The sequence below is a fragment of the Ochotona curzoniae genome, unplaced genomic scaffold (assembly GCF_017591425.1).
Source record: "Ochotona curzoniae isolate NIBS_2020 unplaced genomic scaffold, NIBS_Ocur_1.0 contig_2688, whole genome shotgun sequence".
NCBI classification, from domain to species: Eukaryota; Metazoa; Chordata; class Mammalia; order Lagomorpha; family Ochotonidae; genus Ochotona; species Ochotona curzoniae.
In genome coordinates, this window is record NW_024465553.1 from 24,513,837 (window position 1) to 24,530,888 (window position 17,052).

A 17,052-nucleotide genomic window follows, 5' to 3' on the forward strand; every position below is an offset into this window, starting at 1 on the left:
TGGCTGCTGCAGGCACTTGGGGGGGAATAAACCACCTTTGTCTCTCACCTCTGTCTTTCAGATAAATCAAAACTTTAAAAAGGATACAGTTTGAATTCTAGCGATGCTGAGAATATTGGCCTTGCTATCAAGAGGAAAGGTAGGGAATACACAGTAGTCACTTCCAATAGAGGCTAGCAAGCAACTGCAACTACTGAACTCTGCTAGTGACACCAAGAGCAGCCAAGCCAACACAGACACATGGTCATGCTGTAATCCAATAAATCTGTATAAAATCAAAAATTGTGGGGTGAACATTATAGCAGAGTGGGTTAAGCAGCTAGCTGGGATGTCCGCATGCTACATGAGCGTCTCCTTCAAGCCCCAGCTACTCTGCTCCTCTATCCAGCTTCCTGCTAATGCACCCGGAAGCCAGTAATGATAGCCCAACTCCTTGTGTCTTGGTCACTCGTGCTGAAGAGCTATATGGAACCTCTCGCTCCAACCTGTCCCAGGCCTGGATGTTACAGCCATGTGGAGACTGAACCATCAGATGGAAGGTCAATCTTTTCTCTGTATCTTTCTGTCACTCTGCATTTTAAATTAAAAAACAAAACAACAACAACAAAAATACATCTTTAGAAAAATCAGGCCCCTTGGTAGCGTCTGAGCCAAGGGCTTTAATCTGACACTTCCTGTTCCAGAACCATACAACTTTGTATTTGAATTCTGCTTCTGTTAGTGTGGCAAGGCCCTGAGGAAATCTTCATGCTCTGAGCTTCAATTTATTTCAAGTGGGATTAACAATAGAACTCGTCTCACCAAAGTTGCTATGAAGATGAAAAACAGAGTGTTTCACACAGTGCTTAACACATTCTAAGTTTTGAAACACAAATATCCTTTGGTGTTCTTTTCTCTATGCTATATATAAGTACTCCAAAAAGCTCCTGGGAAAATGGAATCAAAAGGTAAGTTTGTTTTTGGTGTAAGTTTAAAAAGTCCAGCATAGTTTTTAATAATGTGCATTTTCCTTAAACCTTGAGAAGACCCTGTGTAGGTATGGATTTCAAAATGTTTTTGAACCAACATGAATTTGTCTTTTCATTCTATTTTTCCAAACTTTATTAAAAAAACTTCATCCTTCCATAACACCTGACTATGTTGAAACACAACAAACCACACACACACACACACACACACACACTACTTTCTGAACTCTATAGATGATATGAGCGAAACAGAAACAAAAATGTCACATCTGTTTTTACTAAACCACAGAGCATTGCCTTGAGATGCAGAATGAGTCGGGATTTCACACCGGCTCATTATAGCTCTTCCCAGTTGGAGGACCTATACCTTACAGGGCCTATCATTTCTTTAGAAGTACAGATATCAACTAGGGTGACACCCCAAATCACAAAATTAAAAATAGGTGCCCTAACAGCCCCGATATTGATTTATTATAACTTACCATGCGCAAATCAATGCTTGTGCTAAGCTGCGTTTGAAGATCTTCAACGTCAGCCAGTTTTGTATCCACATCACTCATCTCATGCGGGCGTTCCCCTGCTGCTTTCTCAGGGGCAAGCACAGCTTTAAGAATGGGCACTTCTGCCTGAATTCGCTCTTGCCAAGCTTCACACCTGTCCTTTTCATTTTGAATATGTATAATATCCAGGTCTATAAGTAGAGGCTGTTGCAACTGAGATTTTATCTGATTTAAAGTACGTAAAGAATTTTCTAGCTTGTCCTGAAGAGTCTTTTCATCTATTTCTTTTGGCTGGAACTCTAGCATCGTGTTTTGGAGAAGTTTGTGTAATTTCTCATTGTCTTCTGCATTTTGCATGATTTGTTCTATTTCTTTCTCTTTGAATGCATCCTCAAAGGCCTCACTTTCACTTAATATCTTTATCATCTCATCATGGAAGCACTTGGCCTTCTCAATTCTCTGGCTTAGAATCTGAGCATCAAGCAGACGTGTTTCTAGTGAAGCATCTGGAGCATTCCCAAGGGCTTCGGCCCTCTTCTTAATGTGCCAGTCCGCAGACTTCATCTTACTTAGTGCCTCCTGAAACCTGTTGCGCTCTGCCACAAGCACATTTAATCGCTTAATCTGCTCCTCAAGTTGTGTTTCTTTCTCAAGTGTTTGGACTTGCAGTTGGTCAAGTTGTGGATGATCCCATGTTAGTCCCATGCACTCAAACACTTCTTTAAGTTTCAATTCTTGTAAGATGCAATGCTGAACACTTATGAGTCTATCTTTGAGACCATGAAGCTCTTTTTTAGTATCTCGATCTGTTTCTTGATTAAGCACAAGTTTGCTGTGCTGTATACTGTCAACTTCCTTCTGAAGTAAAGATACTTTTTCCTGGAATGCCCTGAGAAAACTGATCTTGTGTTCTACTTCCCTACATGAATTCTCAATGAACCTCTGTGTTTGGCCAACCCTTGTCTGAAGATTTTTCAATTGATCATCCAGAAACAGTCTTTCAAACACACTCATCCCTTCACAGATGTTGCTCAATTGCTGGAGCAGTGTAGAGATTAGGTTGGCAGCTTCCTGCAGCTCCTCCTGGGATCCCCTCAAAGTGACCAGGTGCTGCTCCAGCTCCGCCCCGGTGGAGGTCATACCCAACCTGTCCATCATGAGCAATTCATTCTTCTGCAGTGTACAATACACCTGCCCTATCATGCCAAAAAGCTTGCTTCTCTCCTTCAACTGACATTCTAATTGCTGGGATCTTTGAGTTGATTTTAAAACTAGTGCTTGGTATTGATTCTGTAGATCCACCAGGAGTTCATTTAAATCATTGCTCTCATCTGATGGGAGATGAGAGATGCCATCTTTGATTTTCTCAACCAAGGATTCCAGAGTCTGCTGCTTATCCAGAATGTTGTCGTGTGTCACCTTGCACTTTCTTATCTGTGAAACAATGTCCTCCGGGAGAAGGGAAATTGGGGAAGTGAGTTCCCCCAATAGATTTCCAACACACTGGGCGGCTTCCTTCACTTTGCTCCTTACGTCACACTTCTTAATCTGATTTTCTACCTCTAGATTTAATGGCTCCAAGGCTTCCCACTGATTTTTCAAATTATTTATTGCCTCTTCCAAAATCACGTTTTCTTTTTCTCCCCAAATCCTCTTCATTTGCAGTTCAGCTAGCCCCTTCAAGACAGAAAATCGCTGCTTGGTTGTGTGGAGCTCAGCAGCCAAGGCAACCACGCTTGGAATTCCCTCTTGACTGTCAGAGGATTGCAGCCATGACTGCAGACGCTGCTGCTGCCGCTGCAGAGAGCACTCCAGGTCCTGGACCTGACTCATGATGGAGGTGAACTCGGCACACTGCGCTGCTTGCTGCGAACGCTTCCTTTGGACCAGCTGTTCTGCTTGCTCCCAGCCATGTGCAAGCTGCTGCATCTGGCTTTCCAACAGCTTCTTATCCATATCAGTCACAAGTTTTGATAAATCTTCCCACTCAATTTTCAGCTTGCTTAAAAACCCTTTCTCTCTTTCTATGGATGCCAACAATTCCTTCACTTTGTCCAGATAGGTTGCAGCGTCCAGGGATCCTCTAAAAAAAGGGTAAAAAGAGAGCTTGTTAACATTTAATTACTTAGTGCACATTAATACGTGATTTAATGTCAAAGGAAAAAAATCAGTTGTGCTTTGAATTCACAGAAGAAAGCAGGTTGTCTCTAAAAGTACTCAGCTCTTACAGTGAAAATTGGATTCTTCACTCCTGTAGCTTTCAATGAGCGTGTGGCAATGTAAGAAACTCATCTGTAAAACAACTAATAATAAAAACAAAGAACAGCATAGGAAGGGGTTGGTGTTGTGCCGTGGTAAGCAAAGCTGCCAGCTGTGATGACAGAATGCCTTCTGGGTGCCGACTCCTACGTTACAGCTACTGCACCTCCAATTCAACTCCCCGAAGAGGCACCTGGGAAGGTACTGGAAGACTAGCAGGAAGCTGCATTGGAAATGGAACAAATGGGACATGAACCACGCCCATATGGGAGGCTGACATGGCAGGCAGAGGCTCAACCTGCTAAGCCATGATCCTGGTTCTGAGTAAATAAGTCTTAAAAAGAGAAAAGAAAGAAAATCCTATTTAGGTAAAAGTATAAAACCAACTTTTTTAATAATGGGAATATATTTACACAGTAAGAATATACCACAATTTGCCACCATTTCCAAAGCTGAAAGGAGTACATATGTTAAAAGAAGATAATAAATTCTAATCATTAATGTCACTGTGTTAGCTGGCAAGGCCTTTGGGGGATGACCGCGTCATGACTGGGGAGCGTTTGTGAATGAGTTTAGAGCCTTATAAAAAATAACAGAGACACCGCTAGTTCATTCTGCCATGTGAAGAATGAACTAGAGAATGCTCACTAGGCAAGATGTTGGCAAGAGCCTTTTATTTGTGAGGTTGTTCGTTTATTTTTATTTCTCTGAAAGGCAGAGTGACAGGAATAGGGAAGGAAGGAGGAAGAGAAAGAGAGAATCATTTCATCTACTGGTTCACTTGAGATGTGAGGCTGGCAGAAGCCAGGAACCAGGAACTTAATCTCCAAGGACTTGAGCCATCACCTGCTCCCTCCCTAAGTGCATATTAGCAGGAAGCCAAGTCAGAGGCAAGAGGCAGGGCTCAAAGGCAGGCACTCTAAAACGGGAGGTGGGCATCCACCAAAGTAGCTTCACTCTGCACCACATTCCTGCCCTCCACCAGGTTTTCAGTTGGACTTGCCAGCTCCCAGACTGTGAGAAATAAACTCCTGATGGGTATGAGCCACACAGTTGATGGATATATTGTGACAGCAACTAAAACAGACAAAGGCAGCTCCCATGTGGGATGAATTGCTTTAGCAGAATTCTGAAGGCATGACATCACATCCCAGGATGAATTCTGAACACCCTTCCTGGCAGAGACTACACCTGCCAGGAAAAGGCTATAAAGCCATCCATTCTCCCACTCACCCTTTGACACTCTCCTTCTCTGTCAACATGGCTTTCCTGGAGCATTGGGCTGCAGTGAGTTGTTTCTGAAAATCTTGCAGGAGACAATACTGGCTTTCTTTATCTTCCTTCAAAGTCACAAGTGCCTGAAGCAGCCTGTCCAAGTGCTGGGCTGTGCATCTTGTATCATGGAGACTCATGACACTGTTTTCAGCTTGCTTCACATGTGCGTTTGGTTCCAGCGTTTCAATGGCGGCTTTCTTTGCTTCCAGCTGGGTAAATAACTCCTAAAAACAAATCATGCAAAACCAGTAAATGTGCATACATTCATTCACTCATTTCATTCCTTCCTTCCTCCCTTCAAGCAACATATGCCATCCCAAGACGATGTTTTAAATACAGAGAGTCTTCAAAAGCTGCATGGAAACGGTACGAGATGAAAAAACGATGTACTGCTTTCAAAATTCCTCTACAGCAAGATAAACCTTTTTAGAATTCTGTCCTCCATGAACTTTGTGAAATACCCTCATATTCCCTTTGTCCACAAACTAATATCTAACACTTAAAAGTATTTGACCCCTAGAATCATGTTAAAAACAAGACTAAGACTTCATCCTACTACCTTACAAAATTCTGTAATGACTAAAGGAAGGTTCACCGGATTTTTATTATTTACCTGTATCACCTCACTTTGCTGTTTTAAATACATACTTATTGTAATGTAAACTTAGCTAGAATTGCAAGGGATCGCTTATAGTTCCACATTTAAGAGCTCAGCCACGAATTGGATTTTTGGAGCACACAGCTTTAGGTGTATTAAATACATAAACATATCTACGTAAACACAGATGAAAACTAAAACAAAACAAAACACAAAGACCCAAGAACTTTACTCATTAGGAAAAATAAACAGGCTCCGTTAGAATTAGTAGAATACACATGACTACAAGTCAGAATCTTCAAATTTTCTTGAACAAGTTTTTAGGAACTTTGTGAGAGAGAAAGAAGACAAGTGTTCATTAAACAGTTCCATTTATTTTCTAAATGAAAAGATTTATGCAACTTGCTGAGGAGTGCATAATTATATAGTTACCACACTGAGCATCAGGCAAAGGTTAAATAAGACTTTTCACTCTGTGCAAGCAAGTTTTTGGTAATTAAAAGAGATTGTATTGCACTGGATGGGCGATGCAATCACGCTGGCAGTGTTTTCCAAGCTCTCATACCTCTATCTCCTTTAATTGTTCATTTCTTAACATCATGTCCAATTCTAAAGGTTGATCTTGTAGCTCATTAACTTTCTGCTCATCCTCGTTGTTTTTCATGCTTTCTTGAGCATCAATTGAAAGTTGTTTTGACAAAATGGTCTCCACAGCTGAATTCTGCAAACATAAGAAGATTAATTGCTGAACAGTCTACCTTCCAAGTGAATAATTTTTATTTTTCTTGTAAAACCATTTCAGATGCTCCTGTTTACTTGGATTAAAGACTGCAGAAGTGTAATTGGGCACTTCCAAAGACATTTTTTCTTCCACAAAAGTTTTCTGACAAGAAAGGACAGGAATTATTTATTATTTATTTATGCCTCTATTTAGAAGTATAATCTAGAATCTTCCATAAAACAGTAACAGGAGGGGAAAAAGTTCCAATGTTTTTATAAGGATGTTTCAAATATTTCATGGAAAAACAAAATTACCAAACAGACTTATTGTGGCAATAGTAAGTTTCAACCAGAAAATTTCTATCATAGCAGGTGTTTTTCATGAACTTCTTGGGGATCTCCTGTATGCATGTGTTTCAACATTTTGCTGCAGGAAAACAAACATCTTTTAATTCCATGAACCTTTCAAAGCCATTTATACTTGCTATTTACTATGTGTCAAGGAAAGTAATGTCATTTACTGGGCCCTAGGGGGAGTTTAAACAGCTAGAAAGAAGTGATATCAGTATGTTATGATAGCAATAGCTAACTATGCCTTAAAACAGGTAGCAGTAAAAATTACAACTGGGGTAAGGCAGAAAGATTCTATACAGAGTAACTTCATCTCTGGCTAAAGCTGTGAGAATCTGAGGTCCTCCAAAGGGCACGCGAGATGAAGAACCCATCTCCACTAACCTGTTCCTATTGGGCTCTCTCACCTGATGAACAAATGCCAGAGAAAACTACAGCTAGAAATCAAGAATGACCCCAAAGCTTCATCTGTTGATTAACTCCAAATGCCTCACTTCCACTTTAACATGAGAGCCAACAGGTTTCTTCAAATGAACATTTCAAATCTGAAAGGTAACACTGCCTGCCTCGTGTCAGGGCACTTACAGACTCTGGGAACCGATTGGCTTCCAAGAAGATTCTTTCAGAACCACTTATCTTTTGCTATCCTTTCAGAGGGAGCACCAGAAGTCTATAGGAATTGGTTATTTGGGAGAGATTTTACATGGCTTTCTAACTTCTTTCATGCTCAAATGAACTTACATTTTAATTTCATTATCTGGGAATTTTCTGTGGCACCTGATATTTCTTTCTTCTCCAAAGCTTTCGACTATTCAGCAGTTACACACACACACACACACACACACACACACACACACCCTAAGCATAAGCATTATCACCATTAGAGATGACTTAAAATCAAAGAAACAGGAGACTTGTATAGCCTTCTATTGCAAGGATTTAGAATGTATTACAGAGTGGAGGGGAAAGACCTTGAGGACCTGTCAACCCAGTCGCCGTTGACCGGACACATGCTAGGAAGATCAGGAGCGAGTGGTAACTTGAAACAAGTGCTGGAATTCACAGGACAAAGCATCTAGAACGCAACAGAGCTCCCAGAGTCAGACGGCACAACAGGATACTGAGGGCTCTGCCTGGATGTATTTAACCCCTCCGCCTCTGTTTTCCACCCGTGGAGCAGTTTGTGCAAGAGTGAAGCTCTCAGCATCAGAGCCGTGTTCCAGACCGGATGCTGTGGAGTCTCAGCCATGTTCTGCTGGACTCTAGCGGCCTAACCTGAAATACGAGGGCTAGCCCAGAAGACGGTGGACAGCCTCCTCTTTTTCAGCCTCAGGAGCAGGTTCCCAAATAGTCACTGCTTGGAGATGGCAAGCACATGTATATGGTGCACTTGCCCTGGAAAGGAATGAAGCTAGGGCTGCGGAAAGCACTCCCAAGTAAGAAGCAAGACTTAAACACAGACCAGAGGGCGCAAAGCTGTACAGTCTGAAGACAGAGTTGATGCACGGCCCAGCTACACACACCCAGTTTGCTGTGTTTTGTTTTATTGAATTACCAGGATAAGCACCACCCGAAACAGCAAATCTCTGTGAAACAGCTGAAAACTCTCTCAAGCCAAGTGGCTTTCTTTCTCATTCTAGTGTGGACTCCACGCTTTGATTGCTCACTTAGCTCCCCGGAAGCCCTGACAATTGAGCCAATACACATGATCATTCCCTTCCAGGACTGATCTACAGATGATTCTGAACTACAAAGTCTCAGCAACTGGTTTGTGAAATTAACAAAAACAAATTCAGAAATGCAATTATGCCCCAAAACCAGGAAATTAACACAAGAAGTTACAGATGAATTGCTTACAGAGTCTTCCCTATCTTTTTTTTTTTTTTAAAAAAATGTATGTATTATGTATGAGAGAAGGGAGGAAGGGAGAGAGGGAAGACTAGGGAACAAGCTGATAAGAGCAAAAGAAATCTACCTAGGGAAGCCAGGTGAGTGGCCGGCAGCAATGTGAGCCATCACCTGCTGACCCCGGGTCTGCACTAGCAGGAAGCTGGGGTCAGGAGCCAGAGCCAGGACCTGAACCGGGCACCCTGAAATAGGAGGGGAGCATCTTTTTCATCAGCAGGAAGATGGCTCAGAAGTACAGCGTTTGAGTTTGTTGAACCACACCACAAGAAGTGGCTAAACCCTGGCTGCCACCATTCCAGGCCCCTAGACAGACTGTCTCAATTAAAGACAAGATCAAATTCCCTCCCGCTTAGCTTTTAGTAAAAGCAACTATGTCATGTACATTGCCATTTGGGAGGATTGGGGCAAGAAAGATCACTGAATGCCAGTAAATGTGGCATTTTAAAGAAAACTAATAAATTGCAAATGTACACGTTTCCTTCATTTTCTTCTTTATCATTTGTGTTTAGGGACATCTAAAACCCTCAGAGACTAGATAGCTCTCACTTTGTACCATGTTTTCGTCTGTTTCTTATTCCATCTAGAAAATGGGTGATGTTTCTACCTGATACATTTAAAAATTCTTAGAAATTCATAAGTACAAAAGTATGCAGTAGGATCTTGGCTCATAAACACCCATACGTTTCAGACTAATAAGTTGCTAAGTTTTGTTTTGTTTTGTTTTGTTTTTTGCCTTGGGTTCTGTCATCTGGCATTAAAGGTATAAAGTCAGGGGCTGGCATTGAGGCATGGAAGATTAAGTAGCTACTTGAAACACCAGCATCTGTTATCACCATTGGTTCAAATCCTGGCTGCTCTACCTACCATCCAGCTTCCGACTAAAAGCAGGCAAAGATGGCTCAAATCCTTGGCCCCTGCACCCATATGGGAGCCCTGGAAGAAGCTCCTGGCTGCTGGCTTCATCCTGCCCCTGCCCTGACAGCTGTAGTTACTTAGGGAGTGGACTAGCAATGTGAGATTCTTATCCATCTGTTCTCTTTCTCTTCCTCCCATTTTCTCTCTTTCCCTTTCTTTGCATATTTCTACTTCCTAATACATAAATCTTTTAAAAAAGAATCAACCAAGGTCCACATCTAACAACCTCTCGTGTGGGAACAGGAGTTTAGCTCTAAATGCCTGAATTCGCTCTCCAGTTCCAGCTCCCTGCTAATGCAGACGCTGGGAGGCGGCCAGGATGGCTCAGTACTCGGGTCCCTGACACCTGCAAGCGAGACCTGGACTCAATCCATTCCTGTCTAGCCATGTCAGGCACTTGGGAAATGAACCAGTATGCGAAAGATCTGTCTTTTTGTTTCTCAAAAGCAATAAAAAGTAAAATAGCCTCTTACTTCATTTAAACTGTAATTCTTGACAATGTATCAAAAAAAAAAAAAACCCACATAGACAATGGCGATTTTTTACAAAGTGTAATCATACTTTCAAGATAATTCTCTAAGGTGGACAGAATTTAAAGGTACCCAACATGAACATTCATAAGATTCTTAGGTATAGACGCTCCTGGAGGTATGATCGGGGTCCTTCCTGACAAAGCCACCATTTTAGAAACACCATTAAGTGGAACACATACTTCACCCACCCTACCTACCAGCCGCTAGCCTAGCTGCACGGAGCACCACGCGGTGTGGGTCACTTCCTCTCCTGACTGCCAGCTGACCAGGATCCACGCTCACTGCCGCCCAGCACGAGAGAGCAGCAGGGAGTGTATCACCAAGTCCGGGAAGGATCAAAACGCAAGATTCAAACTACGATTTCTGTTGAACGTGCATCACTTTCACATCACAGTAAAAGTCAAGGGATCCTCAGTGGAACCATTGTAATTGAGAATGTTCTATGACATTGAATTTGAACCTATCGTAACTGTATCCTCACCTTCAGGTGCAACCATTGGTGCCAAATAGGTCCTGATGAGTGTTTTGAATGAGTTAATAATCATCTTCATTACTACAGTAGTCTCAGATTATTCAGACTTATAGTGTCAGTAAATTTTGCTTTTATATACTCAATGAATTTAGTATAATTCCATTAAAATATTAATTATATATATTCAATACATATAATCAATATATTCTGTTTAAGTTAAGTATGTTAATTTACTGTATTTGTCACATACACCTATATCATATTTATCTATGCCTATATTTGATCTGGTTTTTTTAAAAGATTTCTTTATTTTTATTACAAAGTTGGATATACAGAGAGGAGGAGAGACAGAGAGGAAGATCCTCCGTAAAGCCGGGAACCAGGAACTTCTTCCAGGTCTCCCATGTGGGTGCAGGGTCCCAAGGCTTTGGGCCGTCCTTAACTGCTTTCCCAGGCCACAGGCAGGGAGCTGGATGGGAAGTGGAGCTGCCGGGATTAGAAACGGTGCCCATATGGGATTCCGGCGCATTCAAGCTGAGGACTTTAGCTGCTAGGCCATGCCGCCAGACCCCTATATTTGATCTCTTTTACTGGCAGTTCAACCTTAAGATAGCTCTTGACCTTACATAGCCTAACATTATATAATCTAACACAAGGGCCCTTTCAGAAGTTCATGGAAAATGGAATTAACAGATAAATGCTTTTTGAGATCCATATAGAATGTGTATGACAAGCATTTGAATTAACATTTTGAAGATCCTGCTCATGAGTGGACTTGTTATGTGTGCCAAAATAAACTACCATTTAATTCCATTTATTTTTTTAACTTGTAGAAGTGCCCTCCAACTACACAGAAGTAAACACACTCAGTAGTTATGGTAGAGAAAAGAGGAAACACAGGGTCCTGTGCAGTGTTGTCATCCATTTGGGCACTAGTTCTAGTCCCCGTTGCTCTACTTCTCTTACAGCTCCACGCTTATGGCCTGGGAAAGCAATAGAGGATGGCTCAGGGTCACGGGCCCCTGCACCCATGTGGGGAACCCAGAGGAAGCTCTCGGCTTCAGTTGGCTCAGCTTTGACTGCTATAGCCATTCAGGGAGTCAACTAGCAGACAGAAGATCTCTCTGTGTCTCTCCTTCTCTCTGTAAATCTACCTTTCAAATATAAATAAATAAATAAATAGAAAACTTTGATTCAGAAAAAATTCAGGTCACAAAACAGTAAAAAAAAAAAAAAAAAACCAAAAAACCAAAACACCAAAAAAACCATGTTTCTGAAACAACAAGCTGATGAGCCTCCCTAGAATGGCCTAATTTTGGGTACTGTCCTGCTGGTCTCTGGCACTGTGAGAAGCAGCCAGCCAGGGGGCTTCTTTCCAGGGTAGCTCCCTAGACAACCTTTGTTGCCTTTTCCATTTTGATCCATAAATCACGAGAATGCACTTTGGAACCAGCAGGAAAATGCACCCATTTGGGGGTTCAGAATGAAATTAAGAGGAGCTGGTACAGTGGCGTAGGAAGTCAACCCTTTGCCTGCACGGCCAGCATTCTACAAGGGCAATGGTTCATGTTCCAGCTGCTCCACTTCTGACCTAGCTTCCTGCTAATGTGCCTGGGAAAGCAGAGGACAGCCCAAGTCCTTTGGTCCCTGTACCCATGTGGGAGACCTGGAAGAAGCTCCTGGTTCCTTGCTTTGGACCGACACAGCTCTGGACACAGCATCCGTTTGGGGAGTGAACCAGGGGATGGAAGACCTTTTTCTCTGTCTCTCCCTTTCTCTTTCAAAAAAAAAAAGTCAATATTTGGGGGGAAAAATAGAATGAAGTCAAATAGCATCCTTCTTCCTTCTCCCCAGGGAGAACCACCAGCCTAGATGCTGCCATCCACCCACTAACTGATGTGCCAATATTGAAAAGTCCATTTGCAACATGGGGTTAATGAAAGAAAAAGAAATAAACCAATTGCTTTTAAATAGTCTCTGATTCCATTTAAAAAAAAATCAACCAAAAAAAAAAAAAAAGGCATATATACGTAATTGGGCTCCTGGATTTTTTTTTTTTTCTGAGAACCAGGATGAAACACATTTTCTTTTCTTTCACCAGTTCTAATTTGTCTTTGTGCTCTTGACCCAAGAAAGTGTACCTGATTATCTATCAGGGAGAAGAATAACCTGAAATTGATGACTGACATTTCAGCAGCCCAAACGGGGCTGTTTCACCGTTGAAGCCTGGATGGTTTTCTAAAGGCTCTTTCAGTAAGTGGACTTCATAAATAGCCCGCATATGGAGGATTTAATTGTGAAATCAGAACACTTGATTCACCGCCCTCTTTTCAGAGCCCCACACCTCCTCAGCAGCGGCAATGACTCAGAGTGCCTTTGTGGGCGCTTACCTGGTTCGTGTCCTGGTCTTCCTCCCACTTTTCCACCGCAGCTGCCTCCTCCTCCTCCCCTTCCTCCTCCTCCTTGGGAGCAGCCTCCGGTGCCTCACAAGTGACCTGCTGTTCTCCATCAGGCAGAGGAAACTTCTCCTTCTCTTCCGTGGAGTGTTTCCTCCTGAGCACATTGTTGAGGCAACTCTCCGTCTCTTCCTTAGCAGACTCAATTCGGCTTCCCAAATCCTTTTGTTTACGCTGAAGTGCCTCTACATCATCTTGAATCATCTTTTGGCCCGCGGAAGACGTATTTTGCTTGACGGATTTTGCTAAAGCTGAAATCTTGTCTACAGTGTCGTCTTGTAAACGGAGTTGATTCTCTAGCTCCTACGAGTGGAGAAGGGAGGGTTACAAAAGGCTGTTAAAAGAGCAATTGGTGGTGACGGGTCACTTTTGTAAAATGCCAATAATCAGCTTCGCTGGTGGAAAATACTTTTTTTTTTTTTTAAAGCCAACTTATCAACTCTTTTCACAAAGTCCCTGGCTCTGGTCCTGACTCCAGTCTCCTGCTAATGCACACCCTGGAAGGCACAGGTGTTGACTCAATAATCAGGTTCTTTCCATCCACATGGGAAACCTAACCGGAGCTCCCAGCTGCCAGTTCCTAGCTTTGGCCCGGCCCAGCTTGGCTGCTGCAGGCAGAGAACCAACTCATGGGCACATGCCCTCTGTCTCTTTGTCTCAAACTCTATATGCTAAACAAACAAAAAAAAAAAACAATGAAAAGTCGGAGGGTGATAATTTCTGAGCAGCCTTTGAGCTCTAAGTTCCTCAACAAGAGTCTGAACTCCTGAGAGCAAGGCTCTTGCCTTCCACATCAGCAGCACCCATTCAGCACCTTGAATGTCTTGAACCTGCCACACTTGGCAACTTCCCACTACCAAACCAGGAGTCAGCCCTGACTCAGCATCACACCATTGTCAAAGGGATGGTCTGCTGGATTGGATACCCGGGTCTCAAGCTTGTATCATGAGTGCTGAACCAGGAGGCCCTGGGAAGGCAGTGGCTGAGCAAACACTCCACCTTGTGTTCCTGGGAAGGATACCTCTCAGGGTGTAAGTCATGAGAAACCAGGAAAGATGTTCGAAAGATGTACAGAAAGGGCCACAGTCCCTTAGCACATGTGATTGGAGCTGTGGGAGGTGGACTGAGAGTCTTAAAAACATTACATTCAATCTCTTTACATTAGGCCTGGGGGATGACAATACAGTAAAAATCACACCACTTCTAGCCACTCAAGATGAAAACGCTAACCTAAAACTTCCCCACCCCCCAACCGCCCCCTAGGTCTTATAGTACATATCCTTGGGATCATCAGGTTGCCTCTGAGACAGAAGCATCCAGGAGCCATAGACAGACACCCAAGGGCCTCTGAGAGTCAAGGTGCTTGCTGTGGCCTGAGCAACCTTTGGCTACTGGTCTCATGTAGGTATGAACACCCCAAACCATGAGATACTGATATCAAGAGGGTGGAGACTCCACAGAAAATTATTTGTTGAGAGGCACAGAGAAAGAGTGCATTACTCAGTGTGTTCATTCCTTCCCCAAATGCTCATAACAGACAGGGCTCAGCCAAGTCAAAATCAAGAAACGGGAGCTCAGACCCGGTCTCCTGTTTGGGTGGTAGAAGCCCAACCATTGGTCCCATCACTTGCTGCATCCCCAGGTGCACACTAGGGAAGCTATGATTGGGAGCAGAGTCCATGACTTAACCCTAGGCAGTAACACAGAATGTGGGTGTTCCAACAGGCATCTTTAACTGCGGTACCCAATGCCGGTCCCAGCGATGGAAGCTTCTTCCAATGTTGGGCCTTTGGGCAGCAGACCCACAGGGAAGTCCTTAGGTCAGCAGGAACATCCCTCTGAAGGCAGTTCTAATTGAGAGGTTGGCCTCAAAAGCCTACATTGGGCCCAGCCACCCTTTCTGCTTCCTGGGTCCCTGAATGACCTTTCTCCCACACACCTCCATCATTGCCACCCTCACCAGTTGCCAAGCCAACAACTCCAAGCTAAATAAACCTTTCACGTATCTCCTTGCAGCAACAAAAAGCAGATGAATGTAGTAATGGTTCAATTAAGTTGAATGGATTTGGCCACTAAAGAACATTCTTGTTTTTCCTTGACTGGTCCCAGTTTTCACTGTCAGAGAGTCTTCACGCCACGTAAATCCAACACATGTTTTTAGAATGTCTGCTATGTCTGGACATTGTCTAATACCTCCAGTTTCTGCAGTTTCTCCTCAGCTGCAATGTGAGCCTCTGGTTTCTCAGCAAAACTGGAAAACTCCTTGCAGAGACTGTCCAATGTGGCATTCATGTCTGTGACGCAAACCTGGTAGGAATGGTGTTCTTGAACGTGACCTTCCAACTTTTGCACGGAATCCTGAAAAGTAAGACCATCAATAAGTCACAAATTATTTCTCTGAGTTTTTTTCACTCAGAAAATCATGACCCAACTTAAGTACTTGCTTCAGTAAGCTTCCTCGTGAAACAGCCACATGACAGTAAATCATCCAGAACTTTCAAGGAAGTCATATTTGAGATATCTTACTACAAAAATCTCATTTCCAAAGACTCAACCTCCCACCCTATGCGTTAAGAAAGAGCATTCCTTTCTCAAAAGCAAAACCATCCTCAAATGTTCTCCCTGAAAACCTGTAAACTATTGAACCAAACAACCGCCCCAAACAGGTCTTACCTCAACCCTGCCTAACTCCTGCTAACTGCGTGGAACAGAACACATCATCTTGCTAATCCTTAACGGAATCTGAATTTCAGTTTACAAAGACACATACAAATTTCTACTACGAGATCATATTTCTTTAAGACGAGGTGACATTCTATGTCTGAACTCACTTGAATGCAGAAGGGAAGGACACCGAGAAGGTGGCGGAGGCAGAATAAGGGACATAAGCAGCTACAGCAGACACTTCACAGATGGATGGACAGTTCTCTGCCACTGTCCCCTTCCTAGGAATGCACCCAACAACCTAACCCAGCAGAATTACCCCGAGGAGACTTCCATTAGGGGAAATGATGCCATCAAATAATACCCAACGGATTGCTAGAGCAAAACTAGGCTGATTTCTCCGCTGTTAAGCATTTTATTTGCTTATTCATTTCAGATACAAAGAGACATAGACCGGGAGAAGGAGAGAGGCAGAAAGAAAAAAAGCATTCATCCATTGGTTCACTCACTCCCCAAATTGCCGAAACAGCTGAGTCGAGACGACGTTGAAGCGGGGACCTGGAAACTCAAATTTGAATGTCCCACAAGGGCAACATGGGCCCCAAGTCCTGGGGCCACTGTCCGGTGCCTCTCAGGATGTGCTATGGTAGAGCTGGAGCAAAAACGAGGGAGCCAGGACTTAGCACAGGCACTCCAATAGGGAATGCAGACATCCCAGCAACATCTTTACTCCTAGCCTGCCGCTTGCATTTTCACCTAAAAACAATAAGCTAAATGTTGCGGGCTTTTGGTTTACCAAAAGAACAAGAGCAGTGGAAACAGGTGCACCCACAAATCCTGCACCCTTGGAACCACAGCTGAGCACTGCACGTGGACCGCCCACCTGAAGCTGCTGAAGCAGACTTCTGTGCAGGTGTTTTATCTCTAGCCAAGGCTCCTCGCTGAAGCTGGGATTGTTAGTGCATTCCAAGAGGTAGTTTCCTTGAGATTCCAACTCCTTCAGCAAGGATGTCAAGTCTTGGGCTTTCTTTAGGAACTTCTTATAAATATTCAACTGAGCTTTCTTCTCCTGCAGACCGTGCTGCAGGGCTAGCCCGGCTTCTTGATTCTTCTTCAGGTCTGTGAGCATCAACCTCAGGTCCTCCTTGCTTTTCAAATATTTCTCTCCTTCTAGCAGAAGCATTTCTTGATGGCTACATGTTACAAAAAAGTTGACAGATGAAATTACATATACTACACAGCAAAGACATAGGCAATTACAAGGGGACTTCAAAAAGCTATGGAAAGTAGAATTTTTCTGAGGCAAAAAAAACTTTTTAATTTATTTTTATTGCTATTGGAAAGTCAGATATACAGAGAGGAGGAGAGACAGAGAGGAAGATCTTCCGTCCACTGATTCACTCCCCAAGCGGCTGCAACAGCTGGGGCTGAGC

The 17,052-nt window shown here is 43.1% G+C and overlaps 1 protein-coding gene across 1 annotated transcript in view; it reads right to left on the minus strand.

Moving 5' to 3' along the window:
• Positions 1-17,052, minus strand: part of SYNE2 (spectrin repeat containing nuclear envelope protein 2) — a 309,068-nt gene that overhangs the window by 144,484 nt on the left and 147,532 nt on the right. Inside the window, exons 44-49 of the mRNA XM_040975466.1 lie at positions 16,503-16,812; positions 15,149-15,313; positions 12,890-13,258; positions 6,166-6,321; positions 4,961-5,226; positions 1,451-3,551 (exon numbers count right to left, since the gene is read on the minus strand). Coding sequence (XP_040831400.1) covers positions 1,451-3,551; positions 4,961-5,226; positions 6,166-6,321; positions 12,890-13,258; positions 15,149-15,313; positions 16,503-16,812 — 3,367 coding nt within the window. The remainder of the gene's footprint in view (positions 1-1,450; positions 3,552-4,960; positions 5,227-6,165; positions 6,322-12,889; positions 13,259-15,148; positions 15,314-16,502; positions 16,813-17,052) is intronic.